The sequence below is a fragment of the Acinonyx jubatus genome, chromosome E4, assembly GCF_027475565.1.
Source record: "Acinonyx jubatus isolate Ajub_Pintada_27869175 chromosome E4, VMU_Ajub_asm_v1.0, whole genome shotgun sequence".
NCBI lineage: Eukaryota > Metazoa > Chordata > Mammalia > Carnivora > Felidae > Acinonyx > Acinonyx jubatus.
This window is the reverse complement of record NC_069395.1, coordinates 62,629,574-62,639,371: the sequence shown is the minus strand read 5'-3', so window position 1 is coordinate 62,639,371 and position 9,798 is coordinate 62,629,574. Positions and strand designations below refer to the sequence as shown.

General features: G+C 50.3%; 1 protein-coding gene across 2 annotated transcripts; it reads right to left on the bottom strand.

Annotated features, from left to right (window-relative positions):
- Positions 1–349: 349 nt before the first annotated feature.
- ZBTB18 (zinc finger and BTB domain containing 18) lies at positions 350–9,180 on the bottom strand. Of its 2 annotated transcripts, none has more exons than XM_027046167.2 (2): positions 9,034–9,180; positions 350–4,144 (listed from the first exon to the last, which is right to left on the bottom strand). In XM_027046167.2, the coding sequence occupies exon 2, from the start codon at positions 4,128–4,130 to the stop codon at positions 2,562–2,564; it is 1,569 nt and encodes a 522-aa protein (XP_026901968.1). In that variant the 5' UTR covers positions 4,131–4,144; positions 9,034–9,180; the 3' UTR covers positions 350–2,561. The 2 variants fall into 2 exon arrangements, with proteins under 2 accessions (XP_026901968.1, XP_026901967.1); XM_027046166.2 differs by lacking the exon at positions 9,034–9,180 and adding an exon at positions 6,556–8,510.
- Between the last annotated feature and the right edge of the window lie 618 nt (positions 9,181–9,798).

Genomic DNA, 9,798 nt, shown 5'->3' with positions numbered 1-9,798 from the left:
GGACCGGCCAACTCAGGGTAAGATCACCCGCGAGAGGGACTGAGCGTGTGTGTGAATGAGCAGCTGTTGTAGGCGGTATGATGAAAAGCCTAGACTGCCCCTTGAAGTTTTATAGATTCACCCACTCTTGATCTAGGTTGTAGAAAACGGGTCACATTTTAAAAATGTGCATGAGGCCCTTAAGTGACCAGAAGCCAAGATGACTGCACATCTCTGTTGGCATTAATAAGGCATTCTAGTAACTTCGTAAGCCCCGGATAGAACGGATATGAAAAACGAGGGCACCAGGTACATACACACTTAGGATCTATGGGGTAGATAGATCACAATGAAAAGAACACACGCGAAATTCTCAGTTCATATAATTTATTGCAGTTAGCACACAGTTTAAAAATTCACCAACACACCAATAGTACAAAACTAAACAGCATTATAAGTTATTCCCCCCTCAGGAAAATAAAACATACTATGATTGTCAAAGCTAGATGTCAGTCTAAGTTTTAGAACAAAGGAAGAATGTGAAACTAATAAAAGGGAAAAGCAATCACTCACAATGACCACAAAAAGAAAATCCAAAAGAAAGTCCGTTTTCTCAGACATTGATTGTCTCCTCTAAATTAATAAAAATTATTTTAACATAAACTGTATTTAAAAAAAAAAAAAAAAAAAACTAGAAACTCTTCAAGTAACTAAAGATAATGCTCCAAGGCCATTTTCACAGCTTTTTTTGTTTGTTTGTTTGCTTTAAATGCCATTACAGCCAAATTAACACACATTTGACCAAATATTTCCAAAACAGTCCAGCAACACACAATGGAGTTTTCCATTCAGTATCTTAAGCACAAAAATAGGCTATGTTTACAGTAGTTAAGGCGATCAAATTTTAAACAAAAGCAATTAAAAAAAAAAAAAGGGAAAAACAGCAAACGTTTTCCATGCTACTCCCATAGACCTTATTTGTAAGTGCAAGACAGGAAAACAAACACTGTGCAAAATGCTTTTGCCCTGCGCGCTGGTCATTAAAAACCACACGTCGGGCTGCAGCCTGTGCTGCGTGATACACATAGTCTACTAACCCCCTTCCCCACCTTCCCCACGTCAATCAAGGCAGGCCAGTCCTTTCAGCCCGGGGCTTTTTCAGTCCATAGAATCTTTTCATGAGTTGGGGTGGGGGGTGGGGGTGGGTGTTGGGGGGGGGGGGATGATGAAGGAGGGGAGGGAGGGAGGGTTAAGGAAGAAGGGGAGAAAAAGAAAGGGGAGCCAAAAAAAAAAACCCAAAAACAAAAATAAAAAAAAGAGAGAATGACCTATTGTCAATTTGTGCAGTAGTTATTCTAAAAATGCTCCACTGGGTAAATGTGTACCCCTAAACTTTGAGCTGGCATGGGTTCTGTGCAATCAGAAGTCTGTTACAAATGCACACTGCACATGCAAATCTTTAAGCCGTTTGTAAACATTTATATTTTCCTTGTTATGTAGCGAAGTTATCAATTTGCAGCTTAAGTTTTTATTCAGCTTAACAGTTTCAACTTAAAGACAGTGGGAAAGTCAATTTAAATTATATAAAATAAAAATAAAAACAGTGCATTTACGTTCTTCATAACACCAGGTTTTTTTTCCCCAAACGGTGCTATTTTGTTTTTCTAAGGAAATTAAATAATTTTAAACTCACTCGTTAAAGTTATACAATGCAAACAAAGACAAAAAATATATTGAAACTCATGCATTTCTGTAGCGTTAATATTTACTTTTCAAGACTCAACTAAGAGCATCAACACAACCTGTCAAGTTCTTTGACACCCCCCCCAGCCCGTGTAATCAATTACAGTATACAAGAACAGTAATTCACATTTTTCAACACACAGTTCAACACTGCTGGAGCTGCAGTATCCTTTTCCATCCCAAGCAAACCTTCACAAAGACAGCGTCCCAGTGAGCCCAGTGTACTTTCCGCATTTCTCTCATTGGGAACCGTCAGGAAACCAGAAGTTGCCACAGAAAGTTTTAAGTCAACTGCTTGTTTAAAAATAGATAATCCAGCATCTCAGAAATCTCCCATTTGGGTCTAAAAGCATTCAGGTTTCCAACAGCCAGAAAAGATTCATGCAATTTGTGACATATAGAGAGGCTAATAAAACTGGAGGGGATCTCTACTCTGAAACAAAACAAAACAAAACAAAAAGTGGAAAAAGAGAGAGAGAGAGAGAGAGAGAGAGAGCGAGAGCTCAGAAGACAATGCAGTGTCGACAAAATGAAGCCCTGTGAAAGCATCTTGTGATAGGACGACCTGTTTCAAAGGTTCTTACTGGCTTCCTCCCCCTGCCCCCTCGAAAGAAAAGGCCCTCTCTAGTCTCCGACTTGCTCCAGAGTCTCTTTTACCAGAATGCTAAATTAGCGAGAGTCTCATGCTACTCTAAAGTGCAAAACCGAGTCAACACCCCGACGTCTTAGTTCCAGGAAACAAGGCTGCTTTTAGACCGTACCACAACTAGATAGAGATCTATGTATATATATGTACGTGTCGATATATATATTATTTATATAGAGAGAGAGATAGAAAATTATTTCCAGAGTTCTTGAGAGCTATCTTCTAAGGTCCAGTCTCTGACCGCGGGCAAGCTCAGGGCCTCGCTTTTGACAGACAAGGAGTTCACCAACTCACAGTGGAACTTGCGGATGTGTCTGTACAGGTCCCCCGACTGCGTGAACCTGCGCTCGCACCACTTGCAGGCGTGCGGCTTCTCGCGCGTGTGCACCACGGCGTGGCGGCTCAGGTTGTGCGAGTACTGGAAGCTCTTGCCGCACTGCGTGCACGTGTAGGGCTTCTCGCCCGAGTGGGTCCGCTCGTGGCGCTTGAGCGTGTACATGCACGAGAAAGTCTTGCCGCACAGCGAGCAGGTGGGCACGTTGACGTCGGCGGCCGGCTTGCCGCGCAGCCCGTCCTGCTCGCGGAAGTGCGTGCTCAGATGGATCTGCAGGATGTGCGGGCTCGGGAAGACCTTGTTGCACAGCGGGCACATGAAGATCTGGCCGGCCGGGCTCAGGATGTTGGACACGTAGGGCAGCAGGCCGCCGTCCACGGCCGCCTCGGCCGGGCCGCGCTCGTGCTCCGGGCTCAGCATCTCGTCGTCGCTGGCCTTGTCCTCGCGCTCCAGCTCCCTCAACACCGAGTCCTCCCGCAGCGGAGCCAGGTGCGCCGGCTCGTACGGCCCGCGGGCGTTAGCGCCCCCGCTCTCTTTCGCGGCGCTATGCTCCATGTCATAGTCATTAGCGCCCACCTCGCCCTCCTCACACGGAGCCTCTTTCTCCACCTTCACCTGCACCAGGTTGCTTCTCAGCACGTCCTGTGAAGAGAAATAAGAGCTGTTCAGATTTTCAACTCCTGACAGGCTGGACTTGACAGACAGGTCCAGCACACAGTCAACATCTGCCGAATCCCTCACGGAGGCGACAGACCTCTGGGACAAAGACTCTGTGGAGCTGCAGGGGCTGGCCACTGTTTTTCCAGCTGCCGCGGCGTGTGGCTCTGCGTCCCCGCCGGCCGGGGGCAGGCCCGCCGAGTCCGAGGGCAGGCGCATCCACATGTTGCCGGGCTCGGCCGCCAAGTCCCTTTTGCCGGGCAGGAGGGTCAGCTTGTCGTCCTCGCCGTCATCCTCGTCGCTGGGCAGGTCGCCCGCCATGTGGCTGCTGCCGTCCGAGAGGCTCTCGACTTTGTCCGAGCAGCTGGAGGCGTCCTCCTCCTTCTTGGTGCTGTCCGCCTCGGTGGTGGCTTTCTCCTTCAGCTTCTTTTTGCACACTTTGACGATGTCGTACATGTGGAGGTAACTGGCAGCTGCGAGCACGTCTTCAATGGGCAAGTCTTTGAACTGGAGTTTCCCTTCGTACATGAATTCAAGCAGGAGCGCGAAAGCCGGGGCTGTAACAATGTCGCTGTTCAGATGAACAATGTCCCTTTTGTCCAGCTGGTCCTTGTAAAAGAGGTGGAAGTACATGCTGCACGAAGCCAGCACAGCTCGGTGCGCGCGGAACTGGGCATCTCCCACCAGGACGGTGCAGTCACAAAGGAAGCCCTGGTGCCTCTGCTCGCTCAGACACTGCAGCAAATGTCTACTGTGGTCTGGGAACTCCATGCTGTCTTCATAACCTGGGGACAGAGACAGTCCTCGTGAGAGCCTGCTCAGGAACAACTTTCCGCCGCCCGGGTCCCCGTTACCAACAAAAAAAAAAAAAAAAAAAAAGAGAGATAATGACAGTGATTCGGCTTGGGCCGCCGATGTGCCCGTCCCTGCATTTTAATCAGGCTCATGACCCGAGGACGACCAGACCGCACGCACGAAACCCAAACGCGAGAAGGAAAAATGTACCCTTTCCCAACTTCCTTACCCCAGCCCAACAGTCCCTGACGCATCCCCACCTTCCTGGAACTTTCCGGCAAGTTTTAAAAGCCTTCTGTTTCACTACTGGCCCTTATTGAGAGTGAGAATTTACATCTCTTTCAGGAGAAGTGAACCTACTCATCAAATTATGTCCTACGAAACCTGCAACAGCTCGTAGAGCGAACAAAGAAAAGTCCCAAACACATTCTGGAAGATTCAGAAAACTTGTTCAACCATCCTTTTTTATTCCATTACTTTTGATACATGACTGCGCTTAGAAAGCACAATTTTAACACACACGCACTGGCTGAATCAAGGGGAAAAAAGTGAAATCGCATAATTAGCCCAAAAATTAGCAAACAACTCACTTTTAAAGTCAGAGTGTTACAACAACAAAAGCCCTGTGTATAAAAACAGATGTTAATGCCTTAGGATTTGCAGGTAGAGCCCACGTGTACAAGAGATCAGAAAGAACTACACCAACAGATGGAAAAGATCATCTTTACTATGAACAAATCCAAATATTTTTTAAGTGAATGGAGGGGGAAAAAAAAGTAGTATTTCTTCGTAAAAATCTGTACATCTAGGATATGAGGAACCAGAAGGGCTTCCCTTCACTCTGAAAATTCTCACCTAAACTTTGATCGTTGCAAAGCAAATGAATTCCATATTAAAATGATTTCAAACTTTTAAATAAAGGCGTATTGTATTCAAAGGAAACTCCAAAGCTTTACAGGTTCAACATTCCCCCCCCCACTACCCCCCCCCCCAAAAAAAGCCTTGCTAGAAAAAGAGAAACTATTTTTTTCTGACTCTGCCTTACCTCATTCAACAGAAAATACTTTGTTTCAATAAAACTTGATATATTTTGTTCTCCCACTAGCTTCTATTCTCTCAAATATGCATCGTTGCCCTTGTTTTCTGGTGAAGGAGGGTGAAATGGAGGGGGAGCAAAGGCGAGGAGGTACAAAGGGTCAAAATTCAACTGTAAAATTCAACTCCTTAAAAAAAAAAAAAAAAGAAAAAAAAAAATCAAGAAAACCCGACTTCCCTTTTCCTATGACCAGAAGCAAGGTTCCACACCAACCAGCTCAGAAAGTACATTTGGGGAACGGATACATGGTAATTTAATATTCAGAAATTACCTCCCTGCTTTTTCTACACTTTGCCCAAGATGGGCTAAAAGTTTCATCCTAGCCCCCAAATGCGTTCCGCAGGAAGCCCCAGCTAGAATACACCAAGATTTACAATACAATCACTTTGAGTGCTCCACAGCTAACATCAATCCTAATCCTTGAGAGGGCTAAAAATAAAGATTGGAGGGCAGCTCACAAGGTAGCCGTGATCAAATTAGGAGGCTGACAGGACAGAGAGGGACGAAGAAGGAAGCTTATAAACATCTGATCCAGCTGACTGTGGCCATATGGCAGCTGCTGCCGAGATAAAGAGATTAAGAATGGAGGAGTGCGATTACAGCTGTCTGGCCAATTCAGACAGCTCAAATCTACAAGTTCTAAATTAGTCGCTAACACAAAAACTCCTACAAATAATTATTGTTATGCTGAAATAAAAGATCTCTTAAATATATATTTGAAAGAGAAATGAGGAAACCAGTCAAACTATTCTCCTGGGGACAAAAGTTTTTTTTTTTCCCCCTTTTTAAAAAACCTTCGGTTTCAAAAGCACTTACAGCTGTATGTTTCAGTAGTGCTGCTGAATGTTTTTGAAGAATAAAGTTTCAGAGTGGAATTAATTACACAACAATCTAGCTTCTTAACTAGAATAGTCTTCTCATATAAGTTTGATCGCTGGATTCCAGACAGTTTACTATTTCTCTCCCCCACTACCCCAAAAGCAAAAGGAGCCTAAATCGCAGTGAACAGAAAAAAGCATTCTAATCCAGAGTGATCTCAAAAAGCAACATTTCAAAGCCTTTCTTAGCATTTCAAAACTTGAAATATTTCTGTGTATAAAAGTTAGTTACTTGCTCGAGCAAAAGGGATAAAAATTAAAACTAAACGAGCCCAAGACTTTCAACTCCAACAAGATGTTCATTTAATACTCGATTTCATATATTATTCCTAAACTGGGTTAGAAAAGTAATGTGGTTTTTTTTTTAATTAAATAAACAAAACACCAAAACAGAAATATGCTCAATCTAATCTCTTGCTACTCCTACCTTTAGGACACATAAACCTGATTAAGTCCTTTCCTCTGAGTCTCGCTGGCTCCAGGTCTGTTACATCGGTGGAAAAAAAGCAGACTACGAGAGACAGATGCAAAGTGGAGATGATGTTAGAGAGGAACGAGATACCTTCTCCACCACAGATCCGCACACACTAGCTCCCTGTCTGTGTGTTAGAATAAAAGGCTGAGGGATGGCAGGCTGTCAGCTGCTCTGACATCATGTTCAGATGGAAATGCTACCTCCAGCTGTGCTCCTTTTAATGCCATATGCTACTCCTCTACACTCCTGCCACCAGCTTTTTCTTAGGAGAACTTTTCTCTTCTGTTAGTATAAACAAAATACTTCAAAGTCTCCCTTTTTTTCCCCCAAACTTTCTAACAGAAGAAATTGAAAAACTCAGCATATGGAGTTCTACTGTATTTATGGAATAGCAACACTTCTGTCTTAAGTTGGTGGACTGGCTTACATACTGACAGCACACTCAAGCCACGGTGCTATTCAGGAAATCCAGATTCACTTTTATTCAACTCCAACGTTTAGTTTCAAAGGCAGCTTAGGGATATTTTTAAACCAACCCAATTGACATCTCCAGTCCCATTTCGACATTATTATGGCACTTTCATATTTTCCCCCTGCCGAGATCATGGCATACGTGTCTCGGGAGGGTGGAAGACTATTCAGAACTACTGCTCCAGCCTGGTTCACCTTCTTATTCCCCTCTTATTTAACTATGTATCTCCAGCTACCCTCTCAACGCAATTTCTCACACTGCCAGTTCATGCAAATTTCAAGTCTCGGTATCAACGTGGTGAAACTGCACTTTCTGAAATCCTGGAAAGTACTTCGGTTCAATGAGACAAATTAATAAACGGTCACAACCTGCTACCACCACTTAACGTGAACGCTGCACCTGCGTATCTGATCCGCCTCCCGGCTCAGAAAAAGCAGAACTTTGTCTTCCCCTTGATCTGTGTCCCATAACAATCTCTTTTTGGGTCACTCTGTAATGTTTCGTGATCACAAGAAAACCTTTCAGAAAGGAGGTGGGGGGGGGGGAGCAGGCTGAGTAAGTTTGGGAACTTTTTAGCTAGACTTTGTGGGTCTTTACTAATGGCTGATGAAATCGTAAGGTAACCCGGGCTGGGCCGACCAGTGCCCTGCAAGGTGCTGCGACATCTGTGAATGTCAAATACATCTCCACAGACTCCCGGGAGGGTGAGGAGTAGAACAGGCCTGAGGCGCAAGTGTCGCAGCCCTGCCTGGTGATCAGCACTCCGTTCTCATTAGGAAACCGCGGCAGAGTTAAACAGTAACAAAACCCAACGTCTCGGTCCTGTCCTTTTCGCTCTGCCAAAGTCACAAACCTAACTTTCTCTAACTTCGCGGGGAATGACAGAATGACGAACGCCTATGCCAGGAGGCTCCCTTCGCAGCTAAATTCCTTCTCAGCCACACAGCCTCTACTCCACAAATGCCCTCGCCCCATTCCAATATATCAGACATTAATCACCCCATTTACCCAGTGGGGTGGGGGGTGAGTGACAGTTTAATGAGTCCCAAGCACCGCAATGGGCCAGCGACTCCCACCCCACAAATCAACCCCTTCACGTCTTGCTACCGCGGGGTCCAGAGAGGTTTTGTGGGGTTGGGTTTTTGTTTTTCCAAGAGGTGGGGGCGAGGGTGCGGGGGGGGGGGGTAAGAAATGCAAATGTCCACGTAGTTGGCCGTGCATAAAACACACGGGGAAAGAGGAAGGTTAAACCACAGGGAAGGAGGAGGAGGGCGGAGAGCCGGTGCAGCAGGAAAACACCTTAAACAACAGACGAGAAAACAGACCCGGGTCACGGCAACAACAAAAGAAAAGTCGTAAGAAGCAGCCCGCGGGAGGAGGGTGGCTGCCACCGCTTCCCCGACGCCGCGGCGCGCGAGCCCCCGGGGCCTCCCGGCAACTGCACCAGCCCGGGAGGGGCCCCTCCCCCGCCGGCCCCCTCCCCCCCCGCCCCCCCGCGGGCGCCACTGCAGCTGCACCGGTCCCCGGAGCCGCGGCCGTCCCGGGCGCCGCTGCAGCTGCGGCGGCTCCCAAGCCCCCCTCCCCCAGCCCGCCGCCCTCCGCACCCGGGAGGCGCCGCCGCAGCTGCACCGGCCGGGAGCCCGCCCCGCGCCGCAGCTGCACCGGCCGGGGGTGGGAGGGGGGGGCGCGGAGCGCGCGAGCCCGCACCCCGCCCGACCCCGCAGCTGCGGCGGCCCCGTCCCCGCGCCCGGCCTCCCGCAGCTGCGCCGCCCCCCGCCGCCCCAGCCGCTCCAAGCACACAAACTAACTCCACTCGCGGGGGCGCCCCCGGCCCGGCCCGCCCTCCGCCCGCCCCGGCCCCGCCGGCCGGGGCCGCACAGCTGGCGCCCCTCGCCCGCCAGGGGGCCGCGCGCGGAGGGGGCGCCGGGTCAGGGGCCGGGGCGGGCGCCGGGACTCACACGGAGCGGCCCTAAGTCACCGCGTCCCCGCCGCCGCTGCGTCCTCCGCCTCCTCCTCCTCCTCCTCCTCCCGGCCGCCGCCGCCGCCGCCGCCGCCGCCGCCGGACTTGGTGGGCTTCCTCCTCCTCTTGCCCCCCTCCCTCCCGGCCCCCCCGCCCCCCAATCCCGGCTCCGTCGCCCGCTCCCCCCTGCCCCCTCCCTCCCTCCCGCCCACCCCCGCTGGCAGCCGGAGGAGCGCGGCGGAGCGAAGAGGGCCCCACTCTCAACGGCTCCCCATGGCAGCAGCCCAGCGGCGGCCGCAGCCTGCCAGACACAGCGAGGGAGCGAGCGAGGGAGCGAGCGCGGAGCCGCCGGCCGGGGGGGGGGGGGGGGAGGAGGGGGCGGGGGACGGGGGGGCGGGAGGGGAGGGGGAGGGGAGGGGGCGGGAGGACGCACCACGCACGCACGCGGCGGCGCCGGCCAGATGTTCCCCCCCCGCCCAGCCTCGGTCCGCCCCGCTCCTCCCCCTGCCTCCCTCCCTCCCGGCGTGGGGCCTCTGCGATTGACCGTAAGCGGCTGGACCGGAGCTCCTTGCCCGCCCCCAGCGCGCAATCTCCTCCAATAGGAGGGCGGCTTTGCAGGAGGGCGGAGGGAGTGGCGGGCAACCGTCGGATTGACAGGGAGACTCGGCCAATAGGAGAAGCGAGCCGGAGCTGCCGCTCGCGCGCGCCAATCGCGGGCAGAAACTGTCGGGGTGGGCTGGGCCCGGGCGGGCGGGGGCCGGCA